The sequence below is a fragment of the Camelina sativa genome, chromosome 12 (genome assembly GCF_030686135.1).
Source record: "Camelina sativa cultivar CO46 ecotype springtype chromosome 12, ASM3068613v1".
NCBI lineage: Eukaryota > Viridiplantae > Streptophyta > Magnoliopsida > Brassicales > Brassicaceae > Camelina > Camelina sativa.
Window position 1 is genome coordinate 15,256,918 of NC_141891.1, and position 22,032 is coordinate 15,278,949.

The 22,032-nt window shown below is 34.4% G+C and overlaps 5 protein-coding genes and 1 long non-coding RNA gene across 9 annotated transcripts; 3 read left to right on the forward strand and 3 right to left on the reverse strand.

Annotated features, from left to right (window-relative positions):
- Nucleotides 1-667: 667 nt before the first annotated feature.
- On the forward strand, nt 668-3,007 carry LOC104731815 (ubiquitin carboxyl-terminal hydrolase 3). 2 transcript variants are annotated; one of them, XM_010451300.3, is made up of 9 exons: nt 668-885; nt 1,012-1,143; nt 1,239-1,283; nt 1,382-1,487; nt 1,582-1,640; nt 1,734-1,808; nt 1,899-1,947; nt 2,051-2,127; nt 2,661-3,007. In XM_010451300.3, the coding sequence occupies exons 1-9, from the start codon at nt 811-813 to the stop codon at nt 2,745-2,747; spliced, it is 705 nt and encodes a 234-aa protein (XP_010449602.1). In that variant the 5' UTR covers nt 668-810; the 3' UTR covers nt 2,748-3,007. The 2 variants fall into 2 exon arrangements, with proteins under 2 accessions (XP_010449602.1, XP_087334568.1); XM_087478442.1 differs by having other exon boundaries at nt 678-1,143.
- Nucleotides 3,008-3,164: 157 nt separating this feature from the next.
- On the forward strand, nt 3,165-4,955 carry LOC104731816 (ubiquitin carboxyl-terminal hydrolase 3). Of its 2 annotated transcripts, XM_010451301.3 has the most exons (9): nt 3,165-3,344; nt 3,483-3,614; nt 3,705-3,749; nt 3,843-3,948; nt 4,041-4,099; nt 4,191-4,265; nt 4,344-4,392; nt 4,502-4,578; nt 4,691-4,955. In XM_010451301.3, the coding sequence occupies exons 1-9, from the start codon at nt 3,270-3,272 to the stop codon at nt 4,775-4,777; spliced, it is 705 nt and encodes a 234-aa protein (XP_010449603.1). In that variant the 5' UTR covers nt 3,165-3,269; the 3' UTR covers nt 4,778-4,955. The 2 variants fall into 2 exon arrangements, with proteins under 2 accessions (XP_010449603.1, XP_087334567.1); XM_087478441.1 differs by having other exon boundaries at nt 3,185-3,614.
- A 697-nt stretch (nt 4,956-5,652) lies between these two features.
- Nucleotides 5,653-7,606, forward strand: LOC104733542 (protein neprosin-like). The gene is made up of 7 exons (XM_087477510.1): nt 5,653-5,811; nt 5,930-6,016; nt 6,119-6,235; nt 6,327-6,488; nt 6,725-6,778; nt 6,878-7,024; nt 7,127-7,606. Exons 1-7 carry the CDS (start codon nt 5,749-5,751, stop codon nt 7,472-7,474), a joined length of 978 nt encoding a protein of 325 aa, XP_087333636.1. The 5' UTR covers nt 5,653-5,748; the 3' UTR covers nt 7,475-7,606.
- A 3,862-nt stretch (nt 7,607-11,468) lies between these two features.
- LOC104731817 (ethylene-responsive transcription factor 1A) lies at nt 11,469-12,580 on the reverse strand. Its single transcript, XM_010451302.2, has one exon. The coding sequence runs from the start codon at nt 12,361-12,363 to the stop codon at nt 11,545-11,547; it is 819 nt and encodes a 272-aa protein (XP_010449604.2). The 5' UTR covers nt 12,364-12,580; the 3' UTR covers nt 11,469-11,544.
- Nucleotides 12,581-14,341: 1,761 nt separating this feature from the next.
- On the reverse strand, nt 14,342-16,538 carry LOC147930551 (uncharacterized). Its single transcript, XM_087476927.1, has 5 exons — nt 16,184-16,538; nt 15,756-15,885; nt 14,912-15,628; nt 14,792-14,819; nt 14,342-14,728 (listed from the first exon to the last, which is right to left on the reverse strand). Exons 1-5 carry the CDS (start codon nt 16,536-16,538, stop codon nt 14,342-14,344), a joined length of 1,617 nt encoding a protein of 538 aa, XP_087333053.1.
- A 444-nt stretch (nt 16,539-16,982) lies between these two features.
- LOC147930552 (uncharacterized) lies at nt 16,983-17,998 on the reverse strand. 2 transcript variants are annotated; one of them, XR_015575476.1, is made up of 3 exons: nt 17,746-17,920; nt 17,432-17,473; nt 16,983-17,208 (listed from the first exon to the last, which is right to left on the reverse strand). It is a non-coding gene; the product is annotated as an uncharacterized LOC147930552 (long non-coding RNA). The 2 variants fall into 2 exon arrangements; XR_015575477.1 differs by lacking the exon at nt 17,432-17,473 and having other exon boundaries at nt 17,746-17,998.
- Nucleotides 17,999-22,032: the final 4,034 nt, after the last annotated feature.

Genomic DNA, 22,032 nt, shown 5'->3' on the forward strand with positions numbered 1-22,032 from the left:
CTCTCTCACCGTCCGACTAACGCCTAGCGATTTCTAAAACAGGGGTTAGATCTAACAAAACGAGAACCACTGTATCATTTGAAGTATGTCTTTCTTCCCCCACTCGACAACCACATGCAGAATGCGATTAGAAAGGGATGGTGCGTCAAAATGGCAAAAACTTGATCTAATACAGAATGCAATTATTCTCATCGTTTGAAGAATGACAAAATAGAAACCTATGAGTTCTAATCACACAAGATAAGTATTGGAACTTCCTCGTCTATAAAATATGCACTTATACAATTGTACCATAAATATTTTTCACAATTTTAATTTTCCGTATAATGAATAGACCTTTAATGAAATTTAGAGTATGAAAGAGATTAAAGAGTTAAAAAGAAAAAAAAAAACGATGGAGTAAACAAGTATTTAAACATAGTCGATGTTGTACATTTATAATATAAAAATATTTCTTGTATATAAAAAATGTCTTTAACCTACGAAATCATTTTTATTATTTATTTACTCATTTATTTAAAATGAAAAATATAAATTTTCTTTTTTTTTGTAGGAAAAATATAACATTTGTATTATAGCTATATATAATTTTTGTTTTTAAATTAAATTAATATATGTATTCTACTGTATAATTAAACATTATTTATTGGGCCAATATCGTTTTGAGTACCCCTGGTTGTATGGGCTTTTAGTATGTGGCATCGTTCTTTGATGGTGGGATTCGTATCTTGGAGCCGGAGAATTGCTCTGAGTTTCTTCTGCAAAATTCGATCGCGAGGGAAACAGTAAAGTGACGAGAGACATACGTAAATGGCGACCGTAGACGAAGGTTATTCATCTAAGAAATGGCTTCCACTTGAAGCTAATCCAGATGTTATGAATCAGGTATTGCTTCACTCTTTAATTCCTCAAAAGTATTGGTCGATTCTCGTCTCCGATCACCGGAAGAAATGGTTTCAGATTAGTAGGGTTTTTTTTTTTAATAGTGATTGTGCGTATTGCTCTGTACAGTATCTTTGGGGACTTGGTCTTGCTCCAGATGAAGCAGAGTGCAATGATGTGTTTGGGTTAGACGACGAACTTCTTGAGATGGTTCCAAAACCTGTTCTTGCTGTTCTCCTTCTTTACCCCATTACCAAAAAGGTCTCTTCTTTGTAACAATCCATCATCTATGATTCTGATCATTTCTGCTTGTATTGATTGGGGAAAAAAAATCCCATCTTTATTTTGCTATGTAGTGTGAAGAAGAGAGAATCCAGCAAGACAAAGAAATCAGGGCAAAGGTGAGTTCTTTTTTTTTTTATCTGATTTGTTGTCAAAAAGGAACCCTTGTCTCGGTAGTTAAGTCTCGTTCATGGGTTGTTGTGTTGATGTATGACAGGTGCATAGTGACAAAGTCTACTTTATGAAACAAACCGTGGATAATGCTTGTGGAACCATTGGTCTTCTTCATGCTGTTGGGAATATTACCTCCGAAATCAAACTCTGTGAGTTAGTTAGTTCAGGCTTTCTTTGTGCTTCTTCTTTAATCTAAGGATATGAGTCCTTATGGGTTATCACTTTCTCCTTTCTAATCTTTAGCTGAGGGATCGTTCTTGGATAGATTCTTCAAATTCACTGCCAATATGACTCCTATAGAGGTGTATCTCTATCTTGTCTTTCTCCTATATTTATATTTGATCTTCCTTAGTGTGTTTGCTTCGTGTCTAATGTGTCCATGGGAACTCTGATAGCGTGCAAGGTTTCTTGAGAATGATAGTCAAATAGAAGATGCTCATTCTGTTGCTGTTACCGCTGGTGATACACCGGTAACTTCTCACCTCCCACTGATGCTAATGTATCTGTAACTTGGTCCTTTGGATCTTACATTGGTTGTTTTTTACTTTCCCCATCTTCAGGCTCCAGATGATGTGGACACGCATTTCATCTGTTTAGCTTGTGTAGATGGTAACAAATTTCTATATCAATACCAAAATGAAAATACTGAAATCAAACTCACTTCCAAGTTGGCACTAAATTGTGACACTCTGTCTGTTACCATATAATGCAGGTGAGCTCTATGAACTTGATGGAGATAGGGCAGGTCCAGTTTCACATGGGGCTTCCTCTCCAGCTACCTTGTTGCAGGTACTGTAACCCTCAAGGGCGGATCTACGTATGGTGAATACGGGGCAGTTGCCCCCGTCAAATTTTGTAATTTCCTTATACATTTCTAAGAGTTTAATGGATTGCCCCCCTTAAAAATATGATTTCTGCCCCCATTAAGAGAATCACTTCTCAAAACTGAAAGTTATTTGCCATTTTGTTTCTTTTTTTTCACACATAACATACAATGAGTTTTCATTCAGTATAATTTTTGTAGGTTCTCCTTTTCTAAATTAATTTTGGTAGATAAAAAATTATTATATTATTTAGCATATATTATAGAAATTTTTTTTGCCCCCGGTAAAATAAATGGCTAGATCCGCCACTGGTAACCCTTCACTCTTTTAAGCTTAGGAGTTATCTAAGTACTATAAACCCTTCACTCTTTAAGCTTAGAGTTATCAAAATGGGGAAAGAATCCAGGAAATGCAATGGTTGTGTATTATTAGACAATATACCTGTATATACTTGAATAGCTTTGATGTTAAATATCTTGGGTGATATTATACTTGCAGGACGCAGCAAAAGTGATAAAGAAGATAATCGAGAAGAATCCGGATTCTCTCAACTTCAATGTGATAGCCATCTCTAAGAAAGCCTGAGAGACTCTTCTCAAGAACCAAAGCTCCTAAGTCTTGTTTCTGAGTTGATGACTTTCTCCGGTTCTCTCTTTTTGTACATTCTGACTGTTCTGTTCTTGTTTCCGAATATTGTGCTTGTGCGGTTGACAATCATGGCCATATTTGTAGATCAATCGAATCATACTGACTTTAAAATTCATATCTTGTATTTCCATGGATAACTCACGCAATAAGGCCTAGATCACCGTCGTGCTTTACTCTTTGTGATCATAGTTTTACCACCTGACTGTGTTTTTTGCATGAGTGCTCGAAACCAATTAAATCAAATGAGTCTTGGCCGCGTGTATAACTCGTGTCTATAGGATTGCAAATATCAAAATGGGCCAGGCCCGTTAATAGCACTATATGGGCTTGATTCTGGAATGATCTATAAGGGATTCGTACTTTGGAGGCGAGAAAGTGTTGGTTTTATTTCTTCTAATAGAAAGATTGATTTCTCTTCTGCTGCAAAATTCGATCGTAAGAGACGAGAAAGATCCGAAGATGGCGACCGCAGTCGAGGGTTCTTCAACTAAGAGATGGCTTCCACTTGAAGCTAACCCAGATGTTATGAATCAGGTATTGCCTTTACTCTCCCAATTTTTCCCTTCTAGTTCCGCTAGATACTCCACCGATCACCGGAATTTCGCAAAATTGGGGAAGAATCATCTTAGGTTATTTTTTAGTGATTCCTTAATCGTATCGGGTTATGTACAGTTTCTATGGGGACTTGGTCTAGTCCCAGATGAAGCAGAGTGCAATGATGTGTTTGGCTTAGACGATGAACTTCTTGAGATGGTTCCAAAGCCTGTTCTTGCTGTTCTCTTCCTTTACCCCATCACCAAAAAGGTCTCTCTCTCTCTCTCTCTATTTCAAATTTGAAATCCATCTTTGATTCTTTAGAATTTTTGAAACCTTGTTGTGATCTTTGCTCTGTAGAGTGAAGAAGAGAGAATCGAGCAAGACAAGGAGATCAAGGAAAAGGTGAGTTTGTTTTTACATGAGAAGGAACCTTTGTTTCTGTTAATCAACTTCTCTCATTCTGTGGTTCTTTTGTTGGATGAATGAATTGATTAGGCGCATAGTGATAAAGTCTACTTCATGAAACAAACTGTGGGTAATGCTTGTGGAACCATTGGTCTTCTTCATGCTATTGGGAACATTACCTCTGAAATCAAAATCTGTGAGTTGTGTTCAAACGTTATTATATGTGCTTTTCTTCTTTAATCTGAGGATATTAATCCATAACTTTCTCCTTTTTGCTTTTTCTTTTAGCCGAGGGATCCTTCCTGGATAAATTCTTCAAATCCACTGCCAACATGACTCCTATGGAGGTGTGCTTTGTTATCTTCCTCTCTCTATCTCACTAAAATTCTGAGTGTTTTGTTTGCTTCGTGTCTAATGTGTTTCTGGATACTTTGATAGCGTGCAAGGTATCTTGAGAATGACAGTCAAATAGAAGATGCTCATTCTGTAGCTGTTACAGCTGGTGATACACCGGTAAGTTCTAACCTCCCGTTGATGCTAATGTATATGTAAGTTTGTAACTCGTTTACATTACTATTTTTCCATCTTCAGGCTTCAGACGGCGTAGACACGCATTTCATCTGTTTAGCTTGTGTAGAAGGTAACAGATTCGGACATCAACAACCAAATTGAGAATTGTGAAGTCAAACTCACTTCTTAATTGGGAATAATTTATGGAACTCCTCCGTTCATTCTACCATACAATGCAGGTGAACTCTATGAACTTGATGGAAGAAAGGCAGGACCAATTTCACACGGTGCTTCCTCTCCAGCTACCCTATTGAAGGTACTATAAAACTCTTGAATCTTTGGAACGTATAATGGTAACTCTTATAGACAAACTGGTAACATTTGCACATGTTTGATGTATATATCTTGGGTGATAATAAAATTCGCAGGACGCTACGAAAGTGATAAAGAGTATGATTGAGAAGAATCCGGGTTCACTCAACTTCAATGTGATAGCCATCTCGAAGAGAACCTGAGGCTCTTTTTAAGAAACCAAAGGTCCTTCTTAGTCTTGTTTTTGAGTTTGTGACGTATTGACCCAGACAGTTTTTTATATCTTCGGTTTCTGTTTTTCTACATTCTGAACAATTTTACAGTTGATGATCATGGTTTAGACTTTAGATCAGTATAATACTATATCCATGCGTTTTACCATTTACAGAAATTTGTATCAAACAAGAGGAAAAAAAATCTTAAATTAAAAAGGTACTTGATTGTTGATATCAGAAACAACAACTAGAAATTTGATTTTAAAAAACAAGATCTGGGCATACTTTCGGTGCAAATCAACGATAATTAAGAAGAACAAGCAAACTGGATTTTTTCTATAGATTTTCTGTGTTTAATCGTGGAAAGTTACATGTCTGGAACACTTCACAAAAGCTGAATATTTAAACAGAAATCTTCAAGACTCTTACTGAATCTCCTCTTGTAATCTCGCCCGCCATCCTAACTACGAAATCTCGACCTCATTTATGGGTTGACTTCGTCCTCCAGCTCGAGCTCTCTTCCTGGGCCTTTGTCAGGCCCACTTACCGGATTGAAGTTTGCTTTTTAGCGGGCTTATCGATTGGGCCTCTAACTCGCGAAACCCAACACCAACACTGATGATGAAAAAAGAAATAAATCAGAATAATATATATTATCCTGAAATATTTCCTCATAAAACTGAAAGCAATTTATCTTATTCTAACATTTTATTTATTTTTATTCTTTTGGTCAACATTTTAACATTTATTAGTTTCCATGATTCATGGATTTACATTGCCTTATTCTTCTCATACTAATAAGCATTAGAGAAAGAAATTGAAACTACTTTAATTCTTTGAATAGACCTCAATCTTATTGACACCTTCCAACATATTTGGTACCATATATAACATTGGAGATCTTACAATTTGGAATGGATTAAGTTCAGAATAGATACATAGACGAAAAAGTGATTAACATGTATCTTCAATACTCAACGATCTTGGCCCTATTCCTCTTGTATCTTGCGGCAACAACTCATGTACGTAACTCTAAATCATTACTAGCAAAAACAATCGAATTTATAATATCATCTTGATTCAAAATCAATCTGATTAAAATCTCGATTTCATTTTTTTTTGTTTTTGTCACGTATCTAGGCAAAGGATGATCAGTTTTTTGAGTGTGTCGACATCTACAAACAACCCTCATTGCAACATCCTTTACTAAAACACCACAAACTCCCGGTAATTCTTTTTTTTGTTTTGTTTTTTTTTTTTTTTTATGAATTTTTCGTATATTTTGGTGAATTCGTAGTTAAGTTGATATTATTTTTATTGTTTTGGTAGATTACAATGAATTCAACAAGGAGAAGTACTATATGTCCGAGAGGGATGGTCCCGATCCAGAAATTTCGAAACAACGTCAACAATTTCAATGCTCAAGCTCAATCTAGCGTAGTAAATGTATTAGCGAATATCAAAAACTGTTACTTAATAATTGGTGGTTGTGTCCTTCTAATTGACTAATATGCAAATTTGGTCGGGATGTTTTTAGTGGGCGACACTTGACACAAAACCTGGAAGTGGAAAATACCATGGAGCGAGCGCAGTCATAAGCATACATAAACCGACGTTCCGTGGCAAAGCTACAAGAAGTCAGATTTGGATTGAGCGTGGAGCTCCTCAAGGACTCAACTGCATTATGGTTGGTTGGGCGGTATGTTGTCAGTTTTTTAAAAGTTTATTTAGCTTTACATGATTCAGTTTTATACTATATTATATTATATATATATATATATATATATATATATCTTTGTTCCAAAAAAAACTATATATATATATATATATATATATATATATATACTATTTTACATTTTTAAAACGTGAATATGTACAACCTATTTTGGTTATGCCTCTCATTTTTATTTTATTTTATTCTCATTTGTTTTTTAGATTGATCCAGAGTTTTATGGTGATAACAATATTCGTTTCACGACTTATTGGACGGTAATTAAAAGACAGTGAAATTATGTCAAAATATTAAAGAATTTTGTATATAAATATTAAAGACTAAATATAGTCTGCTCTTGTTTGTTTTGAATATAGAACGATGGATTTGAGAGAACGGGGTGTGCAAATACAGTATGTAAAGGATATATACAACACTCTTCAGAATTGTATCCAGGGAAAATTTTTGACCACGTCTCTATTTATGGTGGACACCAAGTAGCTGCAAATCTATCTGTTATTCGGGTAAGTCATTTCATACAAATATACCTATCAAAACAACTAAATATTTTTATTAGAATACGTACAAATAAGCTTTCATAACGTTTATATAAAAAAATATGTCAGGATGGACCTACGGGGAATTGGTTGCTAATGAGTAATGGTGCTCTAGTTGGATATTGGCCTAAGGAACTCTTCTCACATCTAGGACAGGGAGCTGATACAATCCGTTACGGCGCGGGTACCGTTGGTGGTGCTCCGATGGGCAACGGGAAGTTTCCGGATAAAGGGAATGATTTAAGTAAGTCATCGTATTTTAAAGACATAAAATATGTTGATGCCAATTTGAAGAGCAATCCCATCAGTGAGTTGGAGATGGTTGTTAATACCCCAAAACCCAACTGTTATAAGTTGAATTATTTGAAAGATAAACAAACCATTACTTATGGTGGTCCTGGTGGTTCTTGCCCCTAGTTGATTAAATCTCTCTTTATTTATATAAAAAAAATATATAACAATTCTGAAAGTGTGTTTGTAATAATTTCTTATCCCTTGTGAACATTTTGCTTTAACAATTAATAAATTGGTTTCCTTGGGTTTTATTTAGATGATTTTGTATGTATCTCATATTGATTTGAGGTATACAAATAGAAGAAAAGAACTATGTGAATACTAAATTGTAACGCTACGTACAACTTGGTTTTAGATAACTCTTATTATAGAAACATAGTTCCATTTCTTATCCCCCAAGCTCATGGCCGAACCCGTAGTCTTCATAGAAGTCAATGGGTAGAATTTTGAAAAATAAAATGATTAAATAATTTATAATATTTTCTTTTCATCCACAATCTTTAGATAAATAAAAAAACTATTATTTTTATTTTACTTTGTGATCAATCAATCAAAAACTATAATCTAAAGATGATAAAACATTGCTTTCCTAGCAAAATCATCGTTACCGTCACTACTCACTATCAAATATTAATTGATATGCCAAGTATCTACTTTTAAAACCAAAATATAAATAAGATAATTTTGAATTTTATTTTTTATCTAGAGATCAACCACTGGTTCAATTATTTTAATCACTTAAGAAAGATACAACAGAGTAACAAGAGAAACTAGGGGATGCAGGTTTCTCATCTTTGTTGCCTTTGTTCAGTAGGAGCTGAAACTAGAGACCACTTGCTCTTCTCTTGTGGTTTTTCCTCCTACCTTTGGAACAAGGTCTTTGCCAGGCTTCGTCTGTCGTCTTTTGTGATCCCTGATTGGGATTCCCTCTTATCCTGGCTCATGGGTTCCTCTCAGGCGTGTGTCGCAGGAATTCGTGTACCAAACTTGGAAACAAAGGAATAATGTGCTCCATAACTCTCACCTGATCCACCCGGAGATTATTTTCAAGCTCATCGATCGCCAGATACTCAACTCTCTGCACGCTAGAAGGCATCGTAGAAAATTTAAAGACCTTATATGATCCTTTGGATCCGTTAAGGGTTCGGTTTGTATCTCTTGTTTACTTTTTTGTCTTTTCTTTTTTCGCCAAGGAACTAAACTTTTAGGTAATTAAAATGTAATCCCTAAAACTCTTTCATTTATATGATATTTACCCGTTTAGCGAAAAAAAAAAAAAAACTAGGTAACTTTTAATTCTCTCTAATTTATTGTCAAGACATATTAGATATTTCTTGGAAAATAATTAAGCTTAATTTGTTACTACTGTACCGTGTATAGGCATATTTCATATGTCCCAAAAGTTTGAGCCTAGATAAGAATGTAGGAAAAACGGCAAATTTCCCCATAAACTATTTTACTTTATCGCATGCATACATGAAACTTTCATTTGTGCCTATTCTCCTATTAACTACGACAAAATTTGAATATCCTACATAAATTATGCAAATTCGGTTAAAAACCACAAATCTTGAGACGGTGTTACTGTTCCGTTAACATATGATGACTAGGATGCTGACTAGCTACAGAACAGCGTCGTTTTCAATTTTTCATATATTAAAAGAAAACACATTTTATTTAAAAATAGCAAGACTAGGAATTGAACCCGGTACCTCTTCTTCGATGAGACAGTCTTACACCAACTTAGCTACTGTATTATTTGTTGTAGGTACAAAAGGATATATATATATAAACCTTATGAACAACTAAGAAATATGAACCCTAATTTTTTTCTTCTTCTCCGATTTTCCTTTTCTCCTTGGCTCATTCATTCTGCTGCGTCTCCATCCCTAACTGCAGAGATTGATTTTAAATGCGTCTCCAATTCAATTTCAATCTCAACTTTATGTTGATGTCCCTTTCCCTTTCCCTTTAACAAAATCAAGTTGGGCTATTAAAGATCGATCTGGAAACATTATTTATAGCAAATTCGATCTAATCTACCGAAGAAATCCTAATTTTTGAAATTCATAAAGAATGATTAAGAAGCCACGATCAGTCACATGTTATCGGAAAAGAGGAAGCAAGAACAGAGAAAACATTTTCGTTTTCTTAGTTACTTTTCTTAATTTGTGCATCTGCTCTGCATATATATTTATATATGCGGTTGGGTTAGAAACGAATATCACAGTGGTCCAGATGGTTTTGATTCGCTCGTGAGCATCGGAGGTCATGTGTTCAAGTCTTGATTTTGTAGTATTTAACATCGTATTTTAATTTTTTCCCTTTCAAAAAACAAAACAACGTCGTTCAGTAACTCTACGTGGCATCCTAGTCATCATATGTTAACGACACACTAACACCGTCTCACGATTTGTGGTTTTTAACCGAATTTGCATAGTTTTTGTAGGATATTCAAATTTTATCGTAATTAATAGGGAAATAGGCACAGATGAAAGTTTCATGTATGTATGCGATAAAGTAACATAGTTTATGGAGGAATTGGCTGTTTTCCCTAAGAATGTACATGTTGAATTTATTATTTATCCAACAAATATCTAATGATACACAAATCTAATAAAACTAATAATAAAAAATGGTCACATGCGGAATAATTACGAGATAAATGCGGTGTGGTTTCAGTAATAACAAAAATATATAATTACATAGAATTTCTTTGTTATTATTGAAATATTTTCATACAATGACCATTTGATATAATTTTCAATATAATTCAATATTTCTAAATCTTTCCAAGAAAATAAAAACACGGAAAAGATAGCTTGCAAATATCTTAGAAGAAAATGGCCTCAAGAGTCAAGATTGTATTTTCTCACCTTGTGTCCTCCTAATAATAATATCCCCGTTTGAATATATATTCACGAAATCTAGGGAACTAGCAATTAATGTCACCAAGATTCTTCAGGTATATCTAATCTATAGTTCTATACATATCTTCTTACTTATTTTTCCCCTGTTCATACTTTATATAATAAATAAACATTCAATGAGAAATCTCTCCAGAAGAATTTTAACTCGTAGACTATTCAAAAGTCATCATTGACAAGGAGACGCTCGAGTTTACGTCCAAAACTCTTCTAATATTAAAATATATAAGTCAATGTTCTAGTTGAGTTTTTTCATTTTTTGTTAACCTTGAGGCTTGAGCAGCAACTCCCACAAGATGAAAGAGCAGCAGCAGACGATTCTATTTCCTTTGAAGCACAATGCACTAATGCAAAATCGATGATCCTATTTTATTTAGTTAGTACAATGGCAAATTCGAAAAATAGAAACTCTCTTACTCTTGGCAAAACCAATGCTCATTTTGCTTTTCATTAAACAACCTTGTCCAATTCCACTTTTTTTCGAAATCAATTAATATGTTCGATAACGACTTCTACTAATTGTATATCGCGATTTGGTTACATTTTTTAAACAAACTAGAATAAAACTATTGTGGCTGTTAGCTTTCTATAAGATTCTCGTGTTTGGTCGTATGTATATATCAGTTTGTATTTGATTTTTGATTTAGTATTTAATTAGTTCTGTGACTGTGTCTTTTTCTCCAATAATTGGGGTTCTATACTTTTTATATACACCTGATACAACTATAAAAATCTAATGTTTACATCAACAATACACCACATAAATTTTAAATTAGTAGAAAACATAATATTTTATTTATTGACGAACGAACTAATTAAAACTGTGGTGACGTTTTTTACAGCATTACTAAAGATAATACTAATTTATTTTCCTAGCATTTTTGTAAAACTGCTAATTTGTTTCAGAAAGTCAATTTTTTTGATGTGTTTCACTTTTGTGTACATGCATGTATCTTGTCCACAAAATATCTTAATGTACTGTATCTTACCAATTGAGAATATTGAATTTTCTCACAAATGTTATCATTTATACAAAATTTAACACCCACTTGTAATGAGAATGATGATTTGTTTTCTAAATGTTGTTTATGTAGTTCCCTTTAAAAAAAAAAGAAAAAAAAAGGTTTGATCCCACTGGCACTACTAAATGAAATGATTGGAGGTTAAAAATATAATAATAATAATAATAATAATAATAAACGAATTTCTTATTAACGTTTTATCTTTTAGAAGAATCATAATAATCCAACAAAGAAAAATCAAAAACTACAAAACCAATAAACTATCGCCACGTGTTACTTCAACGACCTCGCACTTGACCGTCAATCCCTTATCCGTTCCATCACCGGCGGCCACCGTTCTCCTCTTCTTCGGAGCTCCGGCATAAGATGAAGAAGAAGAAGAAGAAGCTCTCTTGGACTTGATCCGAACCGGGTCGGGTTCTCCTGAATTAACTCTCAACGGAAAATTCAACAAAGCGCGGGAGCCACGCATCCTAAAAGCAGCTCTGTCGTAAGCCAACGCCGCGTCTTCCGCCGTCTCAAACGTCCCTAACCAAACCCTAGCTCCGTTCTTCGCCGGATCCCTAATCTCCGCCGCAAATTTCCCCCACGGCCTTTGCCTCACTCCTCTATAATGCTTTCCCTTCGCCGCCACCGCCGCAGCAGCAACCGGAAGAACCGGACTAGTCTTTTTCTTCGCCGGAACAGAATCCACAGCCGCGAAACTCTCGGTAGTCTCGATCTTAACAGCCGGAAAAGAGCTGCGATCTTCGTCGGAAGAAGAAGAAGACGGTTCCCAACCGCCGTGAAAAGCGTCGTTGAGGATGTCGTAAACTAACATATCCTCAGAATCGTTTTCCTTCAGCGGCAAGTCTCCCCAGCTCTCGGTGAAGCAAGGATACAACTTGCCGAAGCTAGGGTTACGTCCGTACACCGGTTTAACGCTGTTACCTGTTGTAGTACAAGATTGCTCCCCTGAACTCGTCATCGACTCACTGAGTCGCGCCTCTGTTTCACCAAGTAAGTGTCGTCGTATCGACTCGAGAAAAGCGTAGTCCGATTGAGATTCCGCCGTCATCGACATAATAATAAGATAGAGATATATTTAGAAAAATTCTTGAAAATGTTTCTTTTTATATCTGTGGGTTCTTGTTCTTGTTGAGATTTCGAAGTGTCCGGTGTGAATGAGAATAAAAAGAGGTTTGGTTATATTTATATAGAGAGATTAAATGAAAAAAAAAGAAAAGGTTCATGAACCTGGAAAATTTTGAATATTGACAAGACTAGTTATATTATTGTTTTAAGGCGTATAGTGGGTTATTTAAAAAAGTTGAAAATATGAAAGTAATGGAATTTTCATAAGAGCTATGAAGGTTCGTGAATTAAACACGTGCGTTTTATCCATATAAGACACACATGAAATTGAAGTAGCCGTCAAGGATGATGTCACGCAATCTACGGAAGCAATGTTGTGATTGGTCTCGTGTCTCTCAACTTGTCTTTCTTTGGATATTTTTGTCTTTGGATGACTTTATTATAGCGGTTGGTCTTCTTCTTTTGTTTCTTCCCAACTTGAACCGCCGGTTTACAGATAACAAATCTGTGTATGCCAAAAGTTTTGTTTATAAAACTAGGTTTTTACAACCTATGACTATATATTAAGCAATTCAACTAATTCTAGTGAAGTTTTGTTAAATAGTATTTGTTGTATAGATGGCAAGTATATATTAGACACTAATTAATTCATCTTATTCTTTTGGAGTTGGAGCAGGGAGAAGAATGAGAACAAATACGTTCTAATAAATGTTTTGTAAGAATTAGGAATTTGGTTTAGTGATCTGATCACTTTAAAGCAAATATTGACACTCCTTAATTAATGGTTCGCTTGAAACAATGAATGCAGCTTGATCACGTGGGTTTTTACGGTTATGCAAGAGGATTGAGTCAATATCACGTGAAGCTAGCTACCAATATTTGAAGTACGAACTAGTAGCTTACTGATTAGAGAGGCTCTGACAACAACTCGAGTGAGAATAGCAAGTTGTTTGAACCTTTTGTTAAGAAAAGATGTATCTCGGTTTCGAGTGTATATAGACTAGACAAAAAAAATTTATTATAAGTATCGAAAAAAATCGTCAATATAGTAGACAAAAGAACAAATATATATATTTATTTCATGTCGAGCATAAAAGTTGAAAGTGAATTAGTGGGTCTCCCGCTTTTGTCAACTTGCAATAAAGAGGAGACTCCTTCGAGGAAGGATGGTAAGAATAAGATGATGTTTTTGTCTATGTTACTCAATTGCAAGGATTCTATTGGTTTAAAATCACATCAAGCTCCATCCATATTCATATCGTTGCTGGAAATCTAACTGGAGATCTTAGCTCGTAATCAACATTCTTTTTTTTTTTTTGTTATCTGAATTTATATTAATTCCAACAATGAAACCGAGAATTACATAAGCTAACGTAATGAAATTGGGAACAGCTAGCCTACTTAAGTCAATCCTCTCATAACACTTTTGAGGAGACTATACAAAAAATTCTGATCTAAAAATCAGCAATTAGTTATCCTATACAAGAAGTTAATCTCGTCTAATCAGGATAAAGCAAAAAACCTGCCTATCAGACATAGGACAAACCTATTTCCTCTCGGAATACAGTTCAAACCGGGAAATTTTTAGCAACATAGGATTGAAATCTTGAATCTCCCGTGACACTTTGAGCAATAAAGTTTCCTCCTCTGTTTGTTGCATCCACTTCCATCTGCATTTTCCACTCTCCAAAAGGCCTCAAAAAACTTTTTAAAACCAAAGAATGAGGTTTAAAAGCTGGCCACTCCATAGGTCTATTAACAGCACCCACCAATACTTTGTCTTGCATTGTGAAGATGATTTTGTCAACATTATGACTTGTCATACTTTCTAAAGCCCATAAAGAAACCCTTAACGTTTCATCTCCTTTACTGGATATATTTGCAAAAGCTCTCCGACTATGCAGCAAGACTCTTCCTTCTTCATCTCTTAAAACCCATGCTCCCCCTGCTACTTGATTTCTTTTAGATCAAGAAGAGCCTATATTGCACATAAACCAAGCTTTTGGTGTTTTTTCCCATACTGTGGTACTGGAGATAGCCTGATTCTGCATATTGACCGTTTGATTTGCTTCTTCCAAACTCTCTTCCTCTCTCACGACCAATTGAGCTTCGAACCATTCAACAACATCTTCTCTAATTTTTCCCACAGACTCCAGGGGAGAGAAAGAATTTCCTTCAAAGATTAGAGCATTCCTGTTTTTCCAAATTCTCCAGAGAATCCAAGGAAAGCTTCTCTTGAGCTCTGATGACCAATCTCTATTATCTTTGTTTTCCAATAAATGGCAGATATTGAAATAAACTGATCCATTAAGAAAGCCATCAAAAGGAGAAGGATAATCTGACATCGCCCATACCTGATGAGATAGTGAACAAAGAAAGAGAGTGTGATTAGTAGATTCTCCCATCTCTCCACAAACCTGGCAACATTCATCCACCCTCATTCCTCTGCCATTAAGATTTACCGCAACAGTTAGAATACCACTAAGAGCTTTCCACAGAAAAATTTTGATTTTAGGATCTGTGTGAAGTTTCCATACCTTAACCAATAGGCCGATGTTAAAGAAAAATCGCCACTTTTATTATGCTGCCAAACATAAAAATCATCTTTAGATGCAAGTGGTTTTATTGATAAGATTCTTGGAATATCTTGGGGTAAGAATAAATCTTCCAATAAATCTCTGTTCCAAAAGCTTGTTCTTGTATCAATTAGAGCACTGACCTTTAGACCCACATCAAAGAATTGGTTTTTCCTCCAAAGAGCTCTGAATCCATTATCATTTATCCACTGGTCCACCCAAACGAACAAAGAACGGCCATTTCCAACTTTCTTTACCAACCCTTTAAGAAGAAGCTCTCTTCCAAACAAAATGCTCCTCCAACCAAAGGAGGGTCTTTGATTCAAATTGGCTTCAAGAAAATCGCTATTGTCATAATACCTGCTTTTCATAATTCGTGATAGAAGGCACTCTGGGGATTTTAACAGTCTCCAAGCTTGCTTTGCCAAAAGAGCTTGGTTAAAGGATTGAATGTTTCTAAAACCTAACCCTCCAAGATCTTTTGACAGGCACGATCTCTCCCAGCTTTTCCAGTGAATTTTCCTTGAATGTTCATCTGCATTCCACCAAAAGGAAGCCATAGCACTTTCCAAATTTTCGAAAGTGAGCTTTGGCAATTTGAAACATGACATGGCAAAAACTGGCATTGACAAGGGTACTGATTTGAGAAGAACTTCCTTGCCTCCCTGGGATAACCCTCTGTTATACCAGCATGAAAGCTTAGACTTTAATCTGTCTTTTAAATAATCTAGCATGGCCACTTTAGAGCCACTGAAACATTCTGGCAGTTGAAGATAAGATCCTGCTCCACCCTCAGCAAAAATACCTAAGCAAGCTTTGATATTTGTTTTTGTCTCCTTGTACGTTTGCTCCAAAAGTGATAGAGGATTTCTCTAAATTGGTCGAGTGCCCTGTAGCCGCTCCATACATACCCAGAATATTTTGCAAGACTAAGGCTGCAAATGGTTGCATAAAATTGAAAGAGTTAAAAATATTAAGCTGAACAAAATTGGGTTGAATATTGTTCAATCTATTCATCTCCAAAATAGTGGTTGAACAAGTTGAACAAATTTGCTGTAGGATTAGTTTATTTTTTCAACTTTTTAAGTTGAATGAGTTGAATAGCTTTTTCCAACTTCTTCAACCTCTTCCATTCAAATGGTGAAACTTGGTTGAATAATTTTTTTCAACTCCCTCAACCTTTTCAACTGTGCAACCATTTGCACCCTAAGCATTTCTCTCTTGTGGCTTTACAGGTGAAAAGACTATCATCGGCAAAAAGAAGATGATGAACCATTGGACCATTCTCTGAAAACTGAATACCTTCTAGACTACTTTCTGATTCTGCCTTATTCAGTAAGTGAGACAATCCCTTTGTACACAAGACAAAGAGAAAGGGAGATAGAGGATCACCTTGTCTCAATCCTCTTTGAGGAGTGATCAAACCAAAAGGACGGTCATTGATAAGCACTGAATATGTTACTGAAGAAACGCAAACCATGATCCAGTTTACCCATTTCAAATGGAAACCAAGGGCCAATAGAAAAGATCTCAAGTAGCTCCATTCAACTCTGTCGAAAGCTTTAGTCATGTCAGATTTGACTGCCATAAATTCTTCTGATATTCTCGGGATAACCTTCAGACTATCACTAGTAAAAACAAATTATATAGTTACGGAAATATTTGTAGCTATAATGTATTTTTTGTAGCCAAATTAATTTTGCTACTGATTTGTGACAAAAATAGTTAGTAATTATTTGGTCGTAGCAAAATTTTTTGTCGTAGATAATTGTCGCAAATTGCTACAATATAGATACCAACGAAATAGTAGCAAATTGCTACGAAATGTCACAGGTTATTGTAGGTATTTGTTACGGAAAGCATTTGAATTATATGTAACAATTAGCTTCAAGAACCCACAAAATGTCCGTCATTGATTTGTGACAGTTAGCTACACTATAACTAGTGATAAAATGGTTACGAATTACTACGCTATAATTATGAGATAAATGAGATATTTATTAATATTAATTCAGTTATTTGCAAATATGTATGAGATAAATGAGATATTTATTAAATATTAATACTGGTAATTTACAAAAAAAAAAAGTAAAAGTTAACAAAAATAATTATATACATAAAAAATTACACATCCAATTGGACCAATTGGTTACAAAAAAAAACATCTACAGCTTCTTCTTCTTCTTCCATTGAAACTTCTTCCTCGAAACATCTTCTTTAATATCCTTAAGAACACGGGTCTTAATTTTTAGCAATATCTGCGTGAATGAGAAAATAAACATAAATCAATTAAAAGTGGAGATATCAGGATATTAAAACACACAAAGACGCAACAATGATACATATAGTAAAGTTAGAACTAAGCATAACGACTTTGAACAACTAATATCGAACTCCAAAGGACCCATAATTTGTTATTTTTGTGTGTGTCTCTGTTCAATGTTAAAGAGAGAGAGAGTACGAAAGATGATAAACCCAGACCAGAATCACCGATAAGCAAAAAAAGCTTTGAACAGATAGCCACTACAACAAAAGAGACAAACATCAATCAATCTCAGTGAAGCTCCTAAACTCATAAGCATCATCTTTTGCCATGTTTCACTCTGATGTCAAGAATTACAAACGGGAAAAAATCTTACATATGCTTCGAATCTCAAATCAACATTAATTAAGTTAAAAACCCAATTCGAAAAATTTAAATGAGTCATATTTAAATCCAACCCAACCGAAAGATCTAAATTGAGCAGAAGCTAGAACGAATGAAGAAGACAACAAAAAACGAGGAGAAGACATACCCTAGGATGAATCGAGGTCAACGAAGCCGGAGAGTGAGAAAGAAGGATACAAGGTGAACATCCGTCGAGCAAAGAGTGTGAAGCCGATGTTAAAGATCCCATTCGAACGGAGAGAAACTGGAGGGCGAGAAGTACATGTGAAAGCAGCCATGGCTATGAGAGAGGGAAGGAAGCCAAAGATCTCGTAGAGACGTGAGTAAATCTCGAGGTAAAAGAAGTAAATGTATCCGTTGATTTTACTTTTATCAACGGTGGATATCAAATGAGGTGCGATCCTCACCTTATAGAACTAGCCAATCATAAATAAGTCTGTTTATTTGTATTTTAATAGTTTTCCTTATATTATTTTTTATAATTACTAGATTAATTTTTAATTCGTGATAAATTGATAAACTAGAGTCAATTTTTATGCATGATGTTATAGCTCGCTTGGTTAGTTGAGTTCTAATGGCAAGAGAAATATGTAATGGCTGCTGGATTGTTTTCTGTTAGTATTAATATCAATATACTAATGCCTTTTTTTGTTCTTCAGTTGATATGCATATTGTCGGATATATTATTAGGACATTCTGTGTTTTGTACTCCTAGTAGATTATGAATGGATTAACCTATATAATTTTGCTTTGTTCTAATGTTGATAATTGAACATTTTAGCTTTAATAACGTCTATGTTATTTTGTTCTTATGTCATCGTCTCCACCACTTTCCTTTGTTCTTAATGTCTATGTAATTTTGCTTTGTTCTTATGTCATCGTCTCCACTACTCTATGTTGCAAACACTAATACCTCACACCCACAATTACCCATAACACATTGACACAATATGTCCGCTACAGTTATCTACACTATTATTCTCTGTCGTTAAATTGCTACAAGTGCTTGTACATATTTTTTGCTACGAATAATTTGTTGCAACTTGACATTTTCGTAACTATGCCATAGCTACAAATAATTCTGTCCCGAAATCTGTAGTAAGTTTACTACAAATTTAATCTGTAGTAAGTTTACTACAAATTTAATCTGTAGCTTTTTGTCTTTACCTTGCTACGAATACTAACTAATTTGCCACAAATTTATTGATCTAATATTTTGTCCTTTTCAGTAACTTTTCATGGCTATTTTTTGCTATTACTTATTTCGTAGCAATATTCTGTAACTATATGATCTGTTTTTACTAGTGTATGCACTAACTCATGAGCAACTAAGATATTATTTGAGATTAACCTTTCAGAAACAAACGCAGATTGGGTCTCAGAGACGATATCTGGTAACCACGGCTGGAGTCGCTTTACTAAAATATTTGAAATGATTTTATAAAGGACTGAACAGAGGCTAATAGGCCTGAGATTGGACATCTCATCTGGATGGAGGGTCTTTGGAATCAAGCAAAGATGCGTATAATTCCATTCAGCTGGAAACTCACCATTAAGAAAGAAATTTTGGACTTCAAGAGTAACATGGGTTCCCACTGTTGACCAATATTGTTGAAAGAACATAGCAGACATCCCATCAGGTCCAGGGACACTTGCTGGTTTAATAGAGAAAACTGCCTCTTTAATCTCCTGGTTACTTACGACTTCAGTCAGCCTGTCGTTCATTGCCTCAGTCACCCTTGGAGTAAGATCCTCGAACCAGTTCTGAAAGCTAGAGGGATTCGATGAGATGAAAAGCTTTTGGAAATAAGCGGCTGCTACTACACCCTTTGCAGCCTCAGAAACTTGGAAATTCCTATTTACATCTTTCAACTTTTCTATTCTCTTCCTTTGTCTGTTAACTTTCACTAAAACATGAAAGAACTTTGAGTTTCGATTCCCACATCTTAACTATTTCTGTCTGCTTTTTGGCTTCCAATAAGATTCCTCTTCTCTATAAGCCTTTGCTAAATCTTTCTTGAGAAAAACAATCCTCTGGGTAGCAGACCAAACTTTGGATTGTTCTTCTTCTAAAACTGTTTCTAACTGTTGAATTTTGTCATGTGAGTTTATGGATTTTGTCATTCTTGGATTAGATTTTTTTTTTTGTCATCTGAAATATATAATTATGATGGAGTTATAACATCAGACCTTCTAACGTAAAGGCCGAAACAGTTAGTGCTAAAGCTAGAAGCTAAACACAAACTATACAAAAAAGACCACCAATAGTCAATGTTCTTGGAGTAGTTAAATTTGGGTTTAGTTCAACGTTAGTGACATAATGGAACAATCAAAATTTTTTAAATAAGATAAATATATAACACCTTAGACTTACGAGAAACAAGTTTAATACATCAACTTTTAAAAAAGAAATGTAAAACATACTGTTTTCAGTTATATTGTTCATGAAAAAATGTTGTATCTTATTTATTATTAGTGACGTACATTTATTTTCTGGACATATTTGATATTGTAGAATAATTTAAAGGTTGGTTTCAATATATATATATATATATATTGTTGGAAAGCGACATATGCTCTTGCAGGTGCAGGTTGATTTTGTACTTTCCCTCGAAATTCGAGATCAGATATGGGAGCTACCAATTTCCAACGAAGCTTGTCTCCACTCCATGCTGAAGTAGAAGCTATCATTTGGGCTATGCGTTGCATGATCGGACATGATTACTGGGACGTGGTTTTTTATACGGACTGTTCTGATTTGGTGAAGATGATGTCTTCTCCTCACGAATGGCCGGCTTTCACACCCTATCTCGACGACATCAAGATAGATCAAGCGGAATTCTCTTCCTTCTCTCTATCTCTAGTTCCCCGTAATACGAATGTCAAAGCGGATTCTATGGTACGCCAAGCGCGACTGTCACCACAGCATGTTTTGTTTGTAAACTTTTTTCCTTCAAATTGGCTCTTTTGAGCTGATTTTATTGTTGTCAAAATATATATATATATATATATATATATATATATATATTATAGTTTTATCAACATTGTTGATTTAGTTTTTAAAATTAGTTAATTCATCTAGCTTTGCTGAATTTGTTTTCTTTAAAATTTAAAATTTCACAGTTACATAAAAAAAATCAAGATGCTAACAAGATTATTCAAAACTATATTGAAAATTGTTTTAAATTTTTTTTATTAAAAATAAAAAGAAAACTATGAAAAGAAAAACGAGTCCGACATGTTCATCACCAACCAGAACGACAACAACTAAATGACACAGTATCTATATCTTTTATAGTCACGGGCAACCAACCCCAATTGCTACTAAAATCAAAAGAATTTTAAAATTGATCACTAATTCAAAATTTGCCTAAAGGATATATAAATAGAATCAACATAAATGAAATAAAACTTTCCTAAGGTCTCTCTATTCTAAGTTTGTAGCTAGGCACGGCAAGAGATGATTGTTGGAGTAAAGCTAGATAGAGCACCTACCATTGTTTAGATTAGTGACAAAAAGTTTAATTTTTAGAAAAATCGTAGTCAGTACTATTGTCCAATTGAATCATTTGGGATACATCATCTTCATAAGATAATGAAAATTCATAGATTATTATATGTGTCCAAAACTCATAGATTTATTTGGTTTTATATAACGACTGAACAAGATTTTCTATAATTTAGAACACAATTAGAATTTATTTGCGTAACAAATTCAAGAAAAAAAAAACTGAATTTTGGTTAGTGTTCGATCTAATTTATATATTGGAATATTTCTAACTATTAATTTTCGTAATCTTCCGAATCTGTGTTTCATACACGATGTCACGATGACATACAATATAAGTATCTTTTTAGTTGCGCTTCAAAATTAATGACTTTAATAAAAAATAATTCACACTGGAAAGAGGGGAAGTATATGACACGTCAGCTTTGAAATTGACCACATCCGGTCGTGTAAGACTTTTTGACTAGTAGAATTGTCAAAACTTCTACAAAACATGTGTACGTGCAAACAAACCCGCACGTGTATTCCCACACTGCAATTGATTTCTTCAACAATGATGATAAGCTTTTTGTTTTGGCTTGGCAACAAATTAAGAACACAATTTTAAAGTTTTGTTCGTTCGTTGAAATATTAATACATATAACAATAATAAGAAAGTAAAATTATTATTTTAGGGTTCTTAATTTCTCATATTTACAAACTGTATTAACAAGTCATTAACATTAGTATTCGTTTTTTTTGTTTTTTGTTTTTGACATGTCATTCGGTTTGAAACTATATATACTTCGTTATAAAAGTGAAGCAAATGTAATAAAAGCACGTGTTCAATCATAAGTTTGAAAGAGACAAGATACATGCATGCATATACCCGTCTTATACAATTTTTGAATAGAAAGCTAGGAGTTG

Bases quoted from the DNA above. Each gene is read 5' to 3' on its own strand.
- LOC104731816 (XM_087478441.1), top strand. From the start codon at position 3,270: ATGGCGACCGCAGTCGAGGGTTCTTCAACTAAGAGATGGCTTCCACTT. The intron at 3,615-3,704 runs GTCTCTCTCTCT...TTTGCTCTGTAG, and splicing joins TTTACCCCATCACCAAAAAG to AGTGAAGAAGAGAGAATCGA. The intron at 3,949-4,040 runs GTGAGTTGTGTT...TTTTTCTTTTAG, and splicing joins TACCTCTGAAATCAAAATCT to CCGAGGGATCCTTCCTGGAT.
- LOC147930551 (XM_087476927.1), bottom strand. From the start codon at position 16,538: ATGGCAGTCAAATCTGACATGACTAAAGCTTTCGACAGAGTTGAATGG. The intron at 15,886-16,183 runs GTAAAGCCACAA...AACCATTTGCAG, and splicing joins CGATGATAGTCTTTTCACCT to CCTTAGTCTTGCAAAATATT. The intron at 15,629-15,755 runs GTATTTTTGCTG...CTGGTATAACAG, and splicing joins AAATATCAAAGCTTGCTTAG to AGGGTTATCCCAGGGAGGCA.
- LOC104731817 (XM_010451302.2), bottom strand. From the start codon at position 12,363: ATGTCGATGACGGCGGAATCTCAATCGGACTACGCTTTTCTCGAGTCG.
- LOC104733542 (XM_087477510.1), top strand. From the start codon at position 5,749: ATGTATCTTCAATACTCAACGATCTTGGCCCTATTCCTCTTGTATCTT. The intron at 6,779-6,877 runs GTAATTAAAAGA...TTTTGAATATAG, and splicing joins GTTTCACGACTTATTGGACG to AACGATGGATTTGAGAGAAC. The intron at 7,025-7,126 runs GTAAGTCATTTC...AAAATATGTCAG, and splicing joins CAAATCTATCTGTTATTCGG to GATGGACCTACGGGGAATTG.
- LOC104731815 (XM_087478442.1), top strand. From the start codon at position 811: ATGGCGACCGTAGACGAAGGTTATTCATCTAAGAAATGGCTTCCACTT. The intron at 1,488-1,581 runs GTGAGTTAGTTA...TCTAATCTTTAG, and splicing joins TACCTCCGAAATCAAACTCT to CTGAGGGATCGTTCTTGGAT. The intron at 2,128-2,660 runs GTACTGTAACCC...TTATACTTGCAG, and splicing joins CTCCAGCTACCTTGTTGCAG to GACGCAGCAAAAGTGATAAA.